At 45.1% G+C, this 18,927-nt stretch overlaps 1 protein-coding gene and 1 long non-coding RNA gene across 2 annotated transcripts; one reads left to right on the top strand and one right to left on the bottom strand.

Annotated features, from left to right (window-relative positions):
* The first annotated feature begins 5,204 nt into the window (after positions 1–5,204).
* LOC119306849 lies at positions 5,205–7,747 on the top strand. Its single transcript, XR_005149058.1, has 4 exons — positions 5,205–5,478; positions 6,159–6,254; positions 7,018–7,126; positions 7,541–7,747. It is a non-coding gene; the product is annotated as an uncharacterized LOC119306849 (long non-coding RNA).
* Positions 7,748–15,723: 7,976 nt separating this feature from the next.
* On the bottom strand, positions 15,724–18,673 carry LOC119312944 (F-box/FBD/LRR-repeat protein At1g13570-like). Its single transcript, XM_037588738.1, has 5 exons — positions 18,591–18,673; positions 17,752–18,405; positions 16,804–17,664; positions 16,574–16,717; positions 15,724–16,114 (listed from the first exon to the last, which is right to left on the bottom strand). Exons 2-5 carry the CDS (start codon positions 18,397–18,399, stop codon positions 15,806–15,808), a joined length of 1,962 nt encoding a protein of 653 aa, XP_037444635.1. The 5' UTR covers positions 18,400–18,405; positions 18,591–18,673; the 3' UTR covers positions 15,724–15,805.
* Between the last annotated feature and the right edge of the window lie 254 nt (positions 18,674–18,927).

Here is an 18,927-nt window from a genome sequence, read left to right as displayed (position 1 = left end):
GTACACACCCTAGTGACAATGTAAAAATGTTCAGACAACTGAAAAAACAAAATGATTTTTTTCTTTAGAAGAAACCATACGGAGATGCGCTAATAAACCATCGGAGAATGTAGTGAAGCCAGATATTGGGATGAGCTTTGATTCCCTAGGGGAAGCGTATGATTTCTATAACATGTATTCTTGGGAGCTCGGATTTGGTATAAGATATGGCAAGAGCCGGTTGAATGTCGTGTGGACAAAATGTATGCAAGAGATCGTATGTGGGTGCACGGCTAGCACTTCAGACCTTTATATTTCCTTAACTAATTCTTGTACTGGAATTCATTTGTTAAGAGCTGACGAACGGTAAAAAAATTGCAGGGAAAACCAGAGCAACATAATAGCCGCTCTTCCCGCTGCGAGTGCCCTTGATGATCAGATTACTTAGAGCTGCAGACAAATGGATGGTACATTGCAGAGCACCGGTGAAGCTACAACCATTCATTGTCTCTTACTTGTGGTGAAAAGGTACATTAGCCATCTCACAAGCACATAGACGTTTACACAAGAGATTTGGTGAAGCAGCTTAGGTCGAACAATGTGAACCTCAACAAGGTTTACATCATAGTTGGCAGATTCTTCGGTTCATCACGGAGTGTGCCTTTCACAAAAAGGTCATTGCACAATCTGTGTGGACGAATAAGTCGAGACGAGGATGACGATGATGTGAACAAAACCTGAGATGTGTTCAAGGAGATAAAACGGAATGACCCAAAGTTCACCTACCGAGCAGAAGGTGACGAGGAAAGCAGAATCAAAAACCTTATGTGGACAGATGGGAACAGCAAGCTGCAGCACAAATTATTTGGTGATGTCATCACATTCGATACGACATATCGGACCGATTTGTATGACATACCCTTTGGGTTGTTCGTTGGTGTGAACAATCACTTCCAAAGCATAATACTAGCTGGAGTGCTGATGCGTGATGAGCAAGTTGAGAGTTCCCAGTGGGTGTTCGCTGAATTCATCAACATGATGGGCGGTAAACATCCACAGACAATATTGACAGGTATGCATCCATTTTATTTATGACAAACAAAGCTATGATGGCACAGAAAAAAATGCATGTATTCTACTAATTTGTTTCTGTTGTGACAATTGTAGACCAAGCAAGAGCCATGGAGATAGCAATCAAGAGCGAGCTTCATGGGACTGTGCACAAATGGTGCAAATGGAATATTCTTAAGAAAGTCAAAGAGAACCTTGGCCCATTGTAAACCATCAAGAGTGAGTTCAGGGCTGAATTCCACAAAGTGGTGAATCACATGATAAGTGAGGAAGAATTTGAGACTCCATGGGGTATGCTTGTTAAGTACAATTTGATGTCCCACAGTTACATGACAAATTTGTACGAGATACGATGCAAGTGGGCGAAACCATACTTCAAAGGTGTTTTCTGTGCCAAAATGACTAGCACCCAGCGTAGCAAGAGTGCAAACAATATGCTGAAAATATACATGCCACCAGCAAATCCAATGCATGTGTTTTGTGCGTCAGGACATGAGGCTGCAATTCGACCAGGAATCAGATGAGATCTACTAAGAAAAACAAACAAGGATTGTAAGCCCACTATATGAAAAACCTACTCAATTGTTTGTTGCTCATATTATTGTGTATAAAACTGGCAAATCTCTTTTTTCCTCTGTGCTGCTCAGAGTGGCGCTATCATGAGAACAAACATTGCTATCGATAGGCATGCGGGTAAGGTTGATACACGGAAGATGTTTGAACAATTTGGTGAGTATCTGTTTGAAGGTGGATCATACCAAGTTGAGGAATTTGAAAAGAAAAAAAAGTATATCGCATGACATAATGATGCCGAAAGACGAGATAAATGGAGAAAGGTGGAATACAAGGTGACCATATTAGATGAGGGTGACTGGTTCGAATGTGAATGCGGTCAGTTTGCTCACACTAGAATGCGTTTGTGCCATGCTCTCATACTATCGAACCCGCTCATACACAACAAGAAATATGTCAACTAGTGACCTTCTGTCAGTGACCCTGGAAGAATTGGTCATATATCTATGACCATTTCAGACCAATTGGTCAAAAGCTGTTCGGGGGGCTCCAAACCCTAAACTATAATGACCATTTTGGTCAGAAAGGTCGTAATTTCCTTAAACGAAACGGTCATAAAGCAGATAGCACTCGTCCGCTGCCTTATTATTAGCTGATCATGACCAATATAGATGGTCATAACCTTGTAAGTTGTGGTGGGTTGCTATGACTAGGCGCCACCTCATCAGTTTTGCCTATGTGTCATGTCCATGTGGCAGTTTTGCCCTAGGTTGTGAAGCAACCTATATTTCTGTCATTTCCAAAATTCCCGAAAAAATCTCATAAATTCTTTGGGTCATATCTTCATCAAATATGTAAAAAACCTTCCTTGCCTAGTTCAAAATTAATTTGAAAATATTCATTTTCCTATTCTGTTCAAAAAAACACTTTGTCAAGGAAGTACCACTTTGGCATGTCCAAATGGTATCCATTTTCTAAGGTGCTTTCCTATGCCCAAATAACCATCCTCCATCAAATGCCAGCTCAATCCATTCATTATTTTGAGCCCAGCTTCAACATTCGTATTTATGTCCAGTGTGGTACTTTGCAAAGCAAGTACCACCTAGGCTCCTCCATTTGAGCTGAAAATTTGTGAAGATGGTCTTCTTAGTAACTGATCATCCTCAGCCAAAACTCACGCCCATTAGCCGTGTGCATTTCCTGTACCGCCAATCAAACACTTGGCTGCTTATTCATGTTTGAGCATCGATCAGTCTCCTCGTGATAATCTTATGTTGTGATTTTATTCCTAGCACCTACCTGGGGAGTGCCCAACCCACTAGACATGCCTAGGCCGCCCAGAACACATGGCAATGCCACGGTCACGCGGTGACCACGTGGCGGGCATGCGAGTTTACGTGCTCTAGAGTTGGGGACCCGCGCCACCGTCCAAACCTCGACGTATCGCCACCAAACCATGTATTTATGATTAAATAGGTACTTATGTACCTAGAAATGATTTTTGGAAAAAATAAAGAGCAAACTATGAGGCAGCTGCAGTTCAAATTTGACCTGCTTCCTACTGAATCGGCGGGAATTTGTCTTTTTCACGAGAGGTGGATCAAAACTTTTGACACCCAACCATTTGTTCAATTGTCCATTAAATATGGCCTAGTATTTTACAAAATTAATTTGGTCCAATTTTGCAACAAATATATGGTAGGTCCTTGACCAAAAAAACTCATTCCGGGCACTCGGAAAATGGAAAATGAATTTTCCGTGCAAAGAAAATGAAAACTCCCTTAGGCAACATTGTTTGGAATTCCAAGATGCACCCTTGTGCACAAGATGCACCCTCTCCGGCCCCTGCACGCCTCCCCTCTCCTCCTCCCCTCCCCGCTCAATCCCATGGCGAACCCCGTCGCCTCCCCTCTCCTCCTTCCCTCCTACGCGCGTCGGCCACCTCCCTCCGGCGGAGCTCGACCCCCACCCCCCAATCGCCACTGCTCCACCCTCTCTCGAGCCCCTGGATCCCAGATCCCTGTCTCCAAGTCACCCTCTACCTCTCTCAGATCTTGATCCGCCGCCGCCCACCAATGACGACCCTCACCATAGACGAGATCGAGCTCCTCCCTACCTCCCGTTCTCCCCTAGCCTTATCCACTCCGAGCCAACCAACCACTCCGGACCCCTCCTTCCCCACCCAGCCTTCTTCCTCTTCATCTCTGCCACATGTTCCAGGAGAGCTCGCCTCGCCTTGCTGCTGCCTGAAGCCACTAGCGGAGGCATGCTGGAGGGAGCATGAAGGTCTTCGTCGTGTCCCGGAGCGGCCGCGAGGTCGTCAAGGGCGGCATCGAGCTCAAGGACTCGGTATGCGCCCGCCTGCTCTTCCTTCCGCACCGCGGGCCGGGGGAGGGTTTCGCTCTCTCTTGCCTGGGGTTTAATTAAGATCTCAATCCCAGAGTCTCCAAGCTCAGCCTGACCGTTCGTCCCATAGTTCTCGTCTTCTCTGCAGGCCAAGGTCGCGGATCTGCAGGAAGCCATCCACGCCAAGAGTACGTCCAATCACCTCTCTTTCCTCCTCGCCAATGCCTTCTACTTCTAGATTTGAGTTCAAGTCTGAAAAATACTAGTGCCCGCGACCACAATTCAGTCCGTGTGGTGACCAGATGAGTTCACTGGGGATGCTGCTTTGGCTGAACCAAGTAGTACCAAATTCGTCAGTGAACAAGTAGATGAGCTAAATGCTACACTGTGTTTGGGTCATATCTAGTACTTCTTGACAATCACATCAGTGCAGTGGATGTGTTGTGCCTAGTGTTTTGCCCTCCTTGCTTGTTTGCTTGACCTCATCTGGTACTGGTAGGGTCCTTTTGGCTGCTACAGGTTGTTAGGATCTTGAGATGGGATGATTCGACATAAATAGGCTCATCTTTCATTACTTGCTATATATACGGTTCTGTTGTATGCTTGCAAATCTGTTTGATTTGGTTGTTGTTTGTTCTTGTCCAATATGTGTTCGGTGGTTAGCAATATGTTTGTTGGTGCTATATTTTCATTTTGATGGTAGAATGTGTGCGTTGTACATGGTCAAGAGCGTTAGTAAAAGGAGGAAAAGGATGATTAGAGCATCTCCACCCGAAATAAAGCATTGTGGGTTTTGTGGCAGTAATGAGAACCTTAATCGTCTCTTTTTCGTTAGTCCACTCGCTAGAGTAGGGGGTCCTCTTTGCACTCAGGATTCATTACTGGCTGACGACACCGAATGGCCATGTAGTAACAAGGATCAGCAGCAAGCATCACTCTGCTAGCGTTTTTATTTCGATACTAGTGCTATGTTAGGTTTGAATCCCAATTTTTTTGTGGTAGCACAACAACTGTTGTGTCGCTCCTTATGTTAGCCGTGTTATGCTTTTGAGCTGGCCATACAGACATCGATGGTGCATAGCTAGCTGGCTATAGCTTCATCCTGCTGGCCTTTTTTGGACATTGTGCCGTTGGTTCTCATTTCACCTCATTTTATTGGTAGATGCCTGCAGAATTCTTTCTATACCAAGGGCCATGTTATTGTTTGAATTTCAGTTTTGTTCTGGTAATAAAAAAAGTGCTCTATTGGTTCTCATTTTACCTCGTTTTATTGGTATATATACCTGCAGGCGGAGCAGCGGGTGGGGGAGCGAAATCAGGAGATGGCCAGCAAGTCAAGGTCGTCACGACGGCCGGCGGTGCAACACACGACTGTGGCGGACCTGGTTCTGGAGACCCCATCCGCGCGCGTCCAGGCAGGTTTCGGCCGTGGTCGCCCTCATACGTCAGTCGGCGGCATCGGAGCCGTGTCGGAGCCAATTGCTGGGCATGTCACCGAGACTGACCAAGACGCCGCGGCTGCAAGTGCTGGGCATGTCGCCAAGAAGACCAACAAGCAGTACTAGCTCTGTAAGTTTGGCTTGATGCAAATCTTGTCAATTACTATGGCTTTTAGTTACTGGCGGTCAAGTTAATGCAAGTCCTAGTGGTGATGTAGAGGGAGATCTAAGTATGGTTGTGTATCCTTAAAATTTCAAGTATGAGGGAGATATAAGCATGCATGTATACCCATTATTAGTTTGTGTTCTTGATATCTACCTGTAGTGTCATGAGGAATAAATCTCCTCACTTCATATGTTGTCCTATGGAATTCAGCAGACACTTTTTATCAACACTAAGTTCAGATAAATAGGCGCTGCTTAACATACCTAAGAGTGTAGCATGTTGTGAAGTGATGCTGCAACTCGAGAGTAGACAATTATAACATATTAGTAAAATCAGTATGCATCCCTGACTTGTATGTTTTTTTTCAAGGTCTATACAAATGCCATCTTTGTCTGGCAACATCTTTTTATCTTGTTATTCTAGTCCATGAGTGTTGCATTGGAGCATCACCGATTTGGATGGATTTTTTTAAAGGTCTATACAAGTTCCATCTTTGACTGGGAACATTTGCTCCTGTGTCATGTCATGTATCTATTTGACCTTACTTGTTTTAAGTGAATGATGTATTACTTGCAAGTGTCAATGTACTGATGCAAACAGTGATTGTTTAATTATGACTAATTTGTTTTCCATCTCATTTATAGGAGTTCCCAAAATGCCTGACTCCAACGGCAACGGCATGCACCACACAGAGGATAATGGCCTATTCACCGAATCCGGCCCCGTCCTCCCGACTCCTGGTCGTGGCCCTGTGCACGATAGTGCCCTCCCTCTTTTACTTCTACTACCTACTATTGCTATTGTTGCTGATTGGTCTATGCATAGTGGGTAATCCATCAATGTTTATTTGCTACTGCCTGAGCTCTGTTTCTCTGCATGCGAGCGTGCTGTTTGTGCAGTGTGGATGCTTGGTCCTTGTGGAGATTGTCTAATAGACGCAGTTCCTCTATGTTAATATTACGAGAATAGAGTAGTGCATTTCGGTTGAACATGTGTTCTAGATTTTTTTTGCTGGTAAACATGTGGTCTAGATGATTCTACCTTGTTGTTTCTGATGTTACATTTGGTTTATCTATGCTGCATTGCAAATTTGCAATGATGTTTGTTGCCCAAGAAACTAGCGAATTGGAGGCCTGAGATTTCAATAGCTTGGAGGAGAAACCAATGAATTCAGATTTGAGTGAGAAATCTATTCTGGTTTCAAATACATAGGTGTTTTTTTGTAACTATGCATAGATTTGTAACAATGAAAATAGGTGGTTACAGGTTGTTGTGATGATGAATATAAATATTAATAAGTGCTCATGCATGGCGGTAATACCAGATACCATTGTTTTCACTGTTTTATCAACATGCCTTTGCTGAATCTTTTGTTCATACATGTAACCTATACATTGTAGCTACTGAGTACTTTTTATCGACAAATTAGCTATTGTGTACCTAAATATGACCAAGGTACAATGGATACAGCACTGCCATAACTTTTTTTTGTCTACCATCCAGGTACAATGGGAGCAAGCTCATCCTCCTCAATCCCTAGCTACTGCATAATTGCCGGGGTGCATACTCCCTAAAGTTCCTCGAGCATCTGGACCTCTTATTGTAGTAGCTGGTATGCTTGATGCGTGTATCTCCGTATCCTTACTGTTTTTCTAGAACCGTAAATCCTGATGCATGCTGATTATGGTCTGGTTTATTAGATCTGTTCTGTTGGTGCTTAAAATTTGACATGCCTAGATTCTGAATGAACTCATTCGATTCTGAATGAACTCGTTCTTACAGTTCTTTTCATTTCTATGATCAATTTAGTTGCACATGTCAGTATACTATATACCGAAAAAAATCCTAGCTAGTGAGAACATTTGTCACTCCATGAACAGATACTGGTTAGTGTTAGCCATACTATCTATCTACATGGCATTTGCTGTCAATTCTTGCTTACAAGTTATTGGATCCCTCATTGGCTACTGTTTGATGTTTTGTACACATTCTTATTCTTATATTTTCATTCTTATTCTTTGCACAGGTGAAGTGCGAATCCAAGGCCGAAGCTGTGAAGCATATCAACAAAGAGTAGTATATTATGTGTTGTAATTGTAGGCATATCTAGGTTGTAATATACTGTAACAATTGTAATAGACTAATTTAGTGTTGTTTTGGATGAATTTCATTTGCTCTGTGGTATGTTCAAAATAATGATTGTGTATGTGATTTAAATACTCGTGAAATGGAAACCTGACAAGAGGGTCCAAGTTATAATGGTTGTTCAACAAATTCTGAAATTTCTGACGTGTGGGACAAATTTTGAGATGAGCATGACATGTGGGGCCTTGCTTACTAGTGGTACCCCAATATATAATGGCTGAAACTAGAAAATCAACGGACTAAAAAGGCCACGGCCCAAAAATAAAAAGGCTAAAATGTTGGGCCTAGCCCATGTAGCTGACCAAAATTAATTGAGAAAAATACAAAAATGTTCAAATTGTTGGGCTCGGCCCATGTAAACACTCAATCGGACCGGGCTGATTCTTGTCAGTGACCTTTTCAATTGGTCGTAGTTTTTCCACGTCAGATTGCCACGCTGGATCCGACGTGTCCTGGGCAGACAACCAGTGACCAAAACAAAAGGTCATGGGTTCCACGACCTTCTGTTTTGGTCGTAAACGTCTACGACCTTCTCACAGAGAAGGTCGTTAATTTCAGTTTACGACCGCCAAGTTTTGACCTTCTGTTTTTTGTCACGAAAAGGTCACAAATGAAAAACAATGACCTTTCAGTGACCAATAGTCAAGGTCACAAGTTGACATATTTCTTGTAGTGATATGCAAGATATGGTACTTATTCTTGCTGACGTGCGCGGGTGATGGACCACATTGGCGTGAAGGAAATACCCAAATGGCACATCCTGAAAAGGTGGACAAAAGATGCTAGGGACATCTTGCCACAACACATTGCTCACTTTCAGAAGGACCAGGCTGCTAACCAATCTTTAACGTGTCGAAGCTCAACTCTGTACCTACATGCAATGGAACTTGTGAGGATTGGAGACTTATCGGTGGCTGCCTACGAAATAGTGCTGGGGAGGATCAAAGACTTAATCATAGCGGCATCTCTGTTTGCAGAAAACAAGGATGGACTAGGGATTGAGGACGGGATATATTAGATGAATCAAGTCGGAAGAACAATGTATCGGCTGGGGCAATGCTCAACAATGATGCGATAATTGTTGAGAACGAGAACAACATTACCACATCTGGCAATTGGGATGCCCTCGCGAGTCTGTCAGCTCCAAGAAAGAAGCGTGGCGTCGGGCGTCCATGCTCGAGCAGAGAGAAAGCACCGTATAAAGTCCTAAGTAAGCGGAGGAGGTTATGTAGTATATGCAAGCTCCCATGACATAAGAGGACCAGCTGCCCAGACAGGGGTGATGTGCCAAAGCAACCTCGCAAGCTTGTAACTTGCAAGAATTGTGGTATTACGGGTCACCGTCGCACCTCGTGCACGAGGCCACTAGTGCCCAAAGCATTTTAAAACTTTTCAGACCTTGTGTAAAAGATGAATAATCGATGATTTTCTAGTTTGTGACTTATGGATCAACTTCCGTGCTTGTTCCTCTTGAAGTAAACTAATATTTTCAGATACAGTTGCACTGTCTAAACTGATGAATCGGAGTTTCGCTGTCACTGTGACATAACAACTAGTGTGTGATCACATCTGACAAATTGTTATGAGATAAAAAAATAGAACGATGCTGACAAGGTTGACATCTGATCACTGGTTCTTCACTTATCCCTGCGTGGTCATGCATGTGCACGACAATCACCAAGATTATTTTTTTGCCTGCTGGCTCCTGAATGTGCATAACAATATTCAGGATGGTGTTTGCCTGTTGTCGTATTTGAACATGATTTGCCGCAGAACCTTTAATGCGCGGGACGAGGAGGCTCAGAAAACTTTCTGATCCATCCACATTGATCCCGTCCCGCTAAGCGCTGGTCGCTGAGCAACTCTTTAATGCGCGGGAACCATCAACGAATACCCTGTAAATACACGGGATGCATATGCTCAGGAATACAAAATACTCCTGCATCCCAATGAATACGAACGACTGAACGAATTTTCGGTTATTACATCCGATATATGAGGATAGGAGTAGTTGGTACATTTTATTTATGACAAACAAAGCTATGATGGCACGGAAAAAATGCATGTATTCTACTAATTTGTTTCTGTTGTGACAATTGTAGACCAAGCAAGAGCCATAGAGATAGCAATCAAGAGCAAGCTTCCTGGGACTGTGCACAAATGGTGCAAATAGCATATTCTTAAGAAAGTCAAAGAGAACCTTGGCCCACTGTAAACCAGCAAGAGTGAGTTCATTGCTGAATTCCACAAAGTGGTGAATCACATGATAAGTGAGGAAGAATTTGAGACTCCATGGGGTATGCTTGTTAAGTACAATTTGATGTCCCACAGTTACATGACAAATTTGTACGAGATACGACGCAAATGGGCGAAACCATACTTCAAAGGTGTTTTCTGTGCCAAAATGACCAGCACCCAGCGTAGCAAGAGTGCAAACAATATGCTGACAATATACATGCCACCAGCAAATCCAATGCATGTGTTTTGTGCATCAGGACATGAGGCTGCAATTCGACCGGGAATCAGATGAGAGCTACCAAGAAAAACAAACAAGGATTGTAAGCCCACTATATGAAAAACCTACTCAATTGTTTGTTTCTCATATTATTGTGTATAAAACTGGCAAATTCTCTTTTTTCCTCTGTGCTGCTCAGAGTGGCGCTGTCATGAGAACAAACATTGCTATCGAGAGGCATGCGGGTAAGGTTGATACACGGAAGATGTTTGAACAATTTGGTGAGTATCTATTCGAAGGTGGATCATACCAAGTCGAGGAATTTGAAAAGAAAAAAAGTATATCGCATGACACAATAATGCCGAAAGACGAGATAAATGGAAAAAGGTGGAATACAAGGTGACCATATCAGATGAGGGTGATTGGTTTGAATGTGAATGCGGTCAGTTTGCTCACACTGGAATGCTTTTCTGCCATGCTCTCATACTATCGAACCCGCTCATATGCAAGATATGGTACTTATTCTTGCTGACGTGCGCAGGTGATGGACCACATTGGCATGAAGGAAATACCCAAACGACACATCCTGAAAAGGTGGACAAAAGATGCTAGGGACATCCTGCCACAACACATTGCTCACTTTCAGAAGGACCAGGCTGCTAACCAATCTTGTGAGGATTAGAGACTCATCGCGGGGAGGATCAAAGACTTAATCATAGCGGCATCTCTGTTTGCAGAAAACAGGGATGGACTAGGGATTGAGGACGGGATATATTAGATGAATCAAGTCGGAAGAACAATGCATCGGTTGGGGCAATGCTCAACAATGATGCGATAATTGTTGAGAATGAGAGCAACGTTACCACATCTGGCAATTGGGATGCCCTCGCGAGTCTGTCAGCTCCAAGCAAGAAGCATGGTGTCGGGCGTCCATGCTCGAGCAGAGAGAAAGCACCGTACGAAGGCCTGAGTAAGCGGAGGAGGTTCTGTAGTATATGCAAGCTCCCAGGACATTAGAGGACCACCTCCCCAAACAGGGGTGATGTGCCAAAGCAACCTAGCAAGCCTGTAACTTGCAAGAATTGTGGTATTACGGGTCACCGTCGCACCTCGTGCACGAGGCCACTAGTGCCCAAAGCATTTTAAGACTTTTTCAGACCTTGTGTAAAAGATGAATAATCGACGATTTTCTAGTTTGTGACTTTATGGATCAACTTCCGCGCTTGTTCCTCTTGGAGTAAACTAATGTTTTCAGATACAGCTGCGTTGTCTAAACCGATGAATCTGATTTTTGCTATCACTGTGACATCACAACTAGTGTGTGATCACATCTGACAAATTGTTATGAGATAAAAAATAGAACGATGCTAACAAGGTTGACATCTGATCACTGGTTCTTCACTTATCCATGCGTGGTCCTGGATGTGCACAACAATCACCAAGATTATTTTTTTGCCCGCTGGCTCCTGAATGTGCATAACAATATTCAGGATGGTGTTTGCCTGCTGTCGTATTTGGACATGGTTTGCTGCAGAACCTTTAATGCGTGGGACGAGGAGGCTCAGAAAACTTTCTGATCCATCCACATTGATCCCGTCCCACTAAGCGCTGGTCGTTGAGCAGCTCTTTAATGCGCGGGAACCATCAACGAATACCCTGTAAATATACGGGACGCATATGCTCAAGAATACAAAATACTCCTGCATCCCAATGAATACGAACGACTGAGATTCCGGGCTCAGCTGTTCCCATGATCAGAAACGAATTTTCGGTTATTACATCCGATATATGAGCATAGGAGTAGTTGGTACATTTTGTTGCCATTGGTGTTATCCAATGCAGATGTAGAATGGTTTGTGTTTAGATTTTTGACTGAGTGGCTTGCATAGCAAGGAAAATGAAATCGGAACTGGTTTGGTTGGAGTGGACGGGATCGAATCGGACCAAATGGTTTACAGATCTCAAAGCAAAGCTCACAACCGCCTCAATCTTAATCCCATACCCCCACCCAAAATCAAATCCTCCCGCTCGCCGTAACCAACAACCGTAACCGCTCCGCTCTCCGACGAGTAGCGGCGGCCATGGCGCTCCGCCTCCTCCAGCGCCTCCTCGACCTCCTAGCTCCGCCCCGCGGTCCCGCCGACCTCCGCGCCCCCACCGACGACCGGGCCTCGTCGCGCATCCTCTCCGAGCTCATCGCCGCCGGGCTCCGCCGCCTCCAGGCTGTGCTGGCGCTTCACCACGGGGTACCTCAACCGGCCGCGCTCCTCGCCATGGACGAGGAGGGCATCCGCGACCTGGTGCTACGACTCATCGTCGCAAGGATGCACGCCCGCGCCACCGACTCGCCCGCCATGGAGCGGCTCGCGCGCCACCTCCTCCGCCTGCTCCAGCTACTCCACCAGCGTCGTCGCCGCCGCCTCGCCGCGCCGCGTTCAGGTCCCCGCCTACCCGCGCCCGCCGCCGAGAAGGCCGCGGGCACGGGGATCACCATCCTCGCCGTGCTGCTCTCCGCGGGGCTCCGCCGCATCCTGCGGGAGCTCGCGCCTGCACTCGACGCCGACGGGGCGGTCGCTCTGCCCGGCGAGGTCCTCCACCCGCCTGTCGACGAGAGCGCCCGCGACCTGCTGCTGCGGCTCGCCCTCGCCCGGGTCTGCGCGTGGCCTGCTCCGGTCGACGCACCTGCGCCGCAGATCAACGCGGCCGAGGAGCTCGGCCGCCTGATCTTCAAGGCTCTGGTCCTCAGGGCCCGCCGCGTCGCGCCCCCTCCGACGGAGCACTTGGTGCTCCGCCTCCTCCTCCGCCTCCCCGCGCGACAGGCTCGCCGGCTTCTGCCACCGCCCCCAGAGCTCACCCGCCCCAGCCAGCTCGCCGTGCTCCTCTATTCGGCTCTACGGCGGTACAAGTCTACTCTTCCCCCCGGCACCGACGGTGTTCTCGAGGATGCCATCCAGCTGCTTCACCCCTTCAGTCTCGGGCTTCTCGCTCCGCCCAGGGAGGGTGACCACGGCACGATCGTACGCCCACCCCCACCCCCACCCGCCGCCGAGCAGGGGTTGCTCCACGCCACGCTGGCCTGCCTCCAGCGCGTCCTCAACCGCGCCGATGCCGTGTCTTATGTGCCCATGGATGACGACACCATCTACCATCTGCTCCGGCATGCCCTAGGCAGGATCTGCAAGATGGCATGAGCGATGCCGCTGCCAATGCCGTCAGGAAGACGCCGCTACTGCTACCGCTGCCGAAAACGAGTTCCCTTGCCAGAGTTTAATTTTGTCGTTTCTTCGATGTATCACTGTAGATCATAGTGAGTGACATACAAAATTTTGATCATGAGCAAAATTCTGGTGACAATTTGCCGTGATGCACAGAATGAAAATTTCTGATACAAAATTTTGGTGCACATACATGATCATGCAATCACTCAAATACTGCCTGCTTATAAACTTGAGATGATTTGCTGGCCACCGTCCTTTTTTCATGCATCTTCGACATCATCATCCATCATTGTGAATTAGTACAAAGGTTCAATCGCTTCCTGTGGTCTTCCCGGGATGAATTACATTGTTTCATTCAGACCACAAACAACAAAAGAAGTGAAACTGAACATGTGCATATATAGTCTACACAATGAGACGGTGTATTTACTTTATTTCTGATGAAAGGAATTCATCCAACATTACATTGACAAAACTACAAGTACTCTTTGCTACATAGTTCCACCGAAACCAAAAAAAAACAGAGCGTTAAAAAGGCAAAAAACAGAAACCACTCTTCTAGCAGAGAGGGGCTAAGCACTGTAGGACACCGCTCCATGCCGTAGCAGAGCATTATAAGGATGCAAATACCCAGGTCCCAAAGCATACAAAGTTCACCACAGAAGAATGTTCACGACCTCTGGACGCAAACAGGAATGCAGCACAAGCTTGTTGTCCTCAGCCAGACCCGCATCGGCAGCCAACAACAGTAACTTATAGCATTCACTAAGTCTTTTCAATCCATTCGTCACACAGGTGTGAGAGATCAACAGCTGCAGCATTTGACAGTTTTTGTCAATTGAAACATACATGAGATGTTAAAAGACCATGAAGGAATGTAGCAGGTTTCCTCTTCTTTAATGTTACTGATATTTCACAAACTTCATTGCACAATGGTAAGGTGAATATTTGGGCAGTGGTTCAGACTTCAGAAATGCTGACTAAACAATGCCTCAAAATTTCTCAAATGGTTGCAACAATGTACTAGAAACTAGCTTGCTCCAGAAGATATGTATGTTTGGATGCTCAAGGAAATTATTGCAAAGGTAAACAAGGCACTGCAATGGAGTTTACATATGTTCGGATGCTTAGGGAAATTATTGGGAAAAACCGTTCTTCAAACCCATACTGTTAACCAAATGCAATAATTAGTTCAGAAGCAACACACCTTGCAATATACTCCCTCTGTACCGAAATAGTTGTCGCTGGAGTAGCTGAACTTCAGCTACTCCAGCGACAACTATTTCGGTACAGAGGGAGTAGCCAGCATGACTCGGCACGACGGCAATATACTCCAGAAAACATGCAAGATCGGAATTTAGTTTTCAGTCACTGAATCTTGAATATGTCAACTTGACTTTAGCAAAATTCTGCCTACGCATCCTTCTCTCTGCTCTATTCCACAAGCATCTCAAGAAAATACATTTTTTCCTTGCGGCTCAGGATTCAGTAAGATGGAGGTGGACCAACTGTATATGGAGGAGCACGGTTGGGAGCCCATGTAAGAGGAGCATCAGTCGGGAAATGCTGGGTTGCTGGTGGGCCTGCTGGCAAATGTCATGGTGGTTGCATCATTGCTGGTGCTGCTCGCCTATGTTGGTCACCTCGACCAAGTTGAGAAGACCTCCAACCGGCTTCTCTACAATCCTAGCCAACGTTACGACGGCCAAGCCCCGCAGTGCTGCAGAACATTTCTGAAGTTGTTTTTTTTGTATGCAAACCAATTTGTACAATAAAACAATAATAGTTTTTTCTTCTTCATAGTTACCTGCTCCCTCCGTCCCATAATATAAGAACGTTTTTGACACTAGTGTAGTGTTAAAAACGTTTTTATATTTTGGGACAGAGGGAGTATGTGGCAGCATACAAATAAAGTGCAAATGTCAGATGTATAAACTAGGTAAATCAGGAATTTTATAGACATGTAAAAAATAGGGATGAAACTTACTGCATCTTGCTCCTGTGATTTCTTCATCCTCGTCTACAACATATCTCGCATAATTCTTGATTATAACATGTTACTCTACTTTATTTGCAAAAAGAAATCAACCAAACAGGTATAGTCTATAGAGTATGACACCCAGCAGGCAACATGCCAGAAGCAGGCAACTCGATACTGGCTAGGGGAGAATACTTTGGGCACCACGCCTCATAGCACAGAAGAGGAGACAGCGAGGTGAAAATGCTGGAATGAAGCATATGTCATCCAAAATGCAGTGAAAACATGAAATTCACGAGGTTAATATAGTTATATGGAGTTGTATACAAGGGGTTCTGAGGAATGAGGACTAATAGCAGATTTACTCAAAGGGAAGTATTTATGTCATTGAATATTTACAATGGAACCATGACAAGTGTACATAGGAGTAACCCGTGCGGACACGTTCCAAGATGCCACCCCATCGGAACTATACATCCCTATGCCAACATACCCTTAGAGTAAAATTAAGGTACACTTGGGCGAAATCTTTCCTTCAAGACACCTTCTAGTAGTTCTATGGACCAATTCAACAACCGTAGTCATATCTTTTTCATGGCCTTCTAGGAGATATTTTTCTGATTGATCTACACTTAAAACCTCCAATGTGGGAGCATTTTCCACCATATGCAAAAGGAACTCAACTTGGCCAGCACATGATTTAAATCCTGTAATATGCAAGCTCTTCAAATTGTTGTACAAACACTCCGGTAGCTTCCTGATAGGTTCAGATTCTTGTACCAAACACACGTCAGGGAGACAAAACTGCAAGTTTGAATGAGAAATGAAGTATGGTGAGAATCCTTGTGAGTTATGACTTATCTATTGTTCATTGTATCTATTATCAGATGTCAAGACCATAATGTGAGTCCGTGAGCAAGTTGCATACAGACCTTATCAAATTTTCACTTTATCTTATGAAAGATTTAGATTGAATAAAAAAATTAGCTTAAAAACAAAGAGAGTGGGATGAAGAACATGTAGGACAGTCTATCTCCATCCCTAGTTCCAGGACAGCATACACAATAACACACATAAAACAACCCAGCACAACAGTTTGCTTATCACGTCTTATACTCGAACAAGTACTTTTAAGTTGTAAGCAAGACAAGGCATAGTCCAAAAATGAGATGTGTAGTGCCTTGAAAAAGTTTTAATGAAGTAATATATACTAATAAGAAGTGAGTGGACTACCAGCAAAGGAGAAACCATCTGTGTACTTACGTGCAGAACTAACTTCTCAATAAAAGGAGCAGACCTCAGAAAAGAGACCAAAGATAAGACATCAAATTCTTGGACATATACCAGCCTCAATTGTAAATATGTCATCTGAGAAAACTTGCATTGGTAACACATCAAATGGGGAATCTGAAAGATAGATAACCAAAGGTCATGATGCGATAATGTGGTATTATAGGATAATCCATGATTTAAAGAATGGTCCGAGAGAAAACCTCTGGTGGTTTACAGGCCGTATCGAGGGTCAGATGTTTCACATTCGTAAGGACTTTAGCAAGCAAATTAATAGCAAGCTCAAAAGTGACTGCAGAAAACGATATGTCCGCACATACCAGTTCCGATGATTTACTGAGGTCAATAGGCACCTTCATTCCTTTGTATTCAAAAGTCGCAAGGTTCACTGCATCGAATGCTATACTTGTTACATCGCAGGACACAATTTTCAAGTATAGCAGATGAGGCAATGGGCTGTAAACCTTTAGTTCACCATTGAGATGGCATCTAACCATACTCAGCCACTCTAGGTTACGACAGTTTGACAACATATATGGAATATCCTTCCCATTGACATTCACTAAGTTCAGGTCAAGCTGCCGTAGTTTAGGGAAACCACTGAAATGCATTGGTGACTGCAAGTCTACAAAGCTAAGACGAATTTTCTGCAGATGACGTACACTGTCCTTGTCTAAGAGCTCAAATGGGAATCTGTACCGATCATCCCGGCCTGCAAGTTGACGCTCTTCTGGTGCTAAATCAAAAACCAGTGCCTTTGTCCGCGATGATACAGCAAAACGAACCCAATCATCAAGATGCTCAACCAACATCCAGTTCAACTCAATTTTGATCGCAAGCTCTTCAACCAGCTTGCCACAGCACTGTGACAGGACTCTATTAACAATGCGAAGGAACATTAAAGTATATACTCTTATCCCATAATTGTTGCTGCCACACAGTGTATCCCCGTCGAAACTCAGTTTAGGACAATCTGTCCACAAGTACCTCCATTGCCTTGACACGGCACTGGTCCTAACAGCCGCATCTAGAGGCAACTTTGAAAAAATTGTCGAAAGTAAGCCCTGCAGCAAAATGATGGTCGCAGGCAAGTAAAAATCAGTAATCTGCAACCAAGAGACGAGCTGGAGCGCAAGATTTTAACAAAGTACCTCTGGAAGGTCTTGAAGCACATCAGTCGGTGGGTCCTTTGCATCATCATAGAAGTAGTCAGACATAACTCCGCATAGCAGAATGCCACACATTTTAGTTTTACACCGATCACTCGCTGTGATTCCCTTGGCATGGATCGCTCCGCAGAGCAGAATGCCCAGCAGCTGGAACCGGCCATTGGCTATTGGCTTTTGAACAAATGATTTATGTTGCCGTATGTGCTCCAATGTAGCTCTGAAAGCCAGGATGATCAACGGTTCAAACCGGTGGCGTGCTATCCTGCTGCTGCTGCTTCTTCGGTGGTCAACATGTGGTTCCTTTGCGTCGTGACAGATGATGTGGTCAGATATAACTCCACATATCAGAATGCCACACAGTTTAAACCGACCGCCGGCCGCTATTCCCTTGGCATGGACAGCTCCGCAAAGCAGAATGCTCAGCAGTTGAAACTGGCCGCTGGCTATCCGCTTTCGACGGAACGCCTCATGCCGTTGTATGTGCTTGCATAATAAAGCTCTGAAAGCCAGAATGATCAATGTGTCGAGCTGATGGATTGCTATTCTCCTCCTGCCGACGCCGCATCGGCGTAGTTGCCCTGGATGGCAATGATCTGTCACAGCAGTTGTGAAATTGAGGATGTTCCCCATTCAGAACTGCAATGGACATGGAAAAAAACCCAATTAAATTAAATTCACTGCTACTCTAATACTAGTACCCCTACGGTCCTACTAACATAACAGAGCAAGTGGATTCCAAAAAGATAGTTGCTTCCTTTACTGGGGGCGGCGGCGGATCTGGGCGTACGTCACTGCAGTTTAAGTAAGCATGCTCATCATACCTTGCCGGAATTGCGGACAGCGGGGAAGGGAACGGCGATGGTGGCTGTCGCCGGGCGCGGAAGGCGGCGACGGACTGTGAACTTTGAGGTCAGCGGCGGCGGAAAACCAATCGCCGACAGTGGGGAAGAAGAAGAACGCACCCAAATTTATTTCCTTTTTTTTCCATATATATATGGTGATGGGAGGCCGAGAGTTTGTTTATCGTGGTAGAAACAAAATAACGTGGGCCCAAGGACTCGTCCTCAGATCCTATTTGCGGCCTGCGGGTGGGCCGGCCCAGTTCGCGGCAGCGCGTGATGCGCTTTGGCTGCTTCGTTATTTCTGCTGCTTTTTGTT

Source organism: Triticum dicoccoides, chromosome 5B (assembly GCF_002162155.2).
Source record: "Triticum dicoccoides isolate Atlit2015 ecotype Zavitan chromosome 5B, WEW_v2.0, whole genome shotgun sequence".
Taxonomy (NCBI): Eukaryota; Viridiplantae; Streptophyta; class Magnoliopsida; order Poales; family Poaceae; genus Triticum; species Triticum dicoccoides.
The sequence above is the reverse complement of the archived record's forward strand: the minus strand, read 5'-3'. Positions and strand labels throughout refer to the sequence as shown.

Bases quoted from the DNA above. Each gene is read 5' to 3' on its own strand.
- LOC119312944 (XM_037588738.1), bottom strand. From the start codon at position 18,399: ATGGGGAACATCCTCAATTTCACAACTGCTGTGACAGATCATTGCCAT. The intron at 17,665-17,751 runs GTACTTTGTTAA...ATTTTGCTGCAG, and splicing joins TGCTTCAAGACCTTCCAGAG to GGCTTACTTTCGACAATTTT. The intron at 16,115-16,573 runs GTAAGTACACAG...TCAAACTTGCAG, and splicing joins TTGAGAAGTTAGTTCTGCAC to TTTTGTCTCCCTGACGTGTG.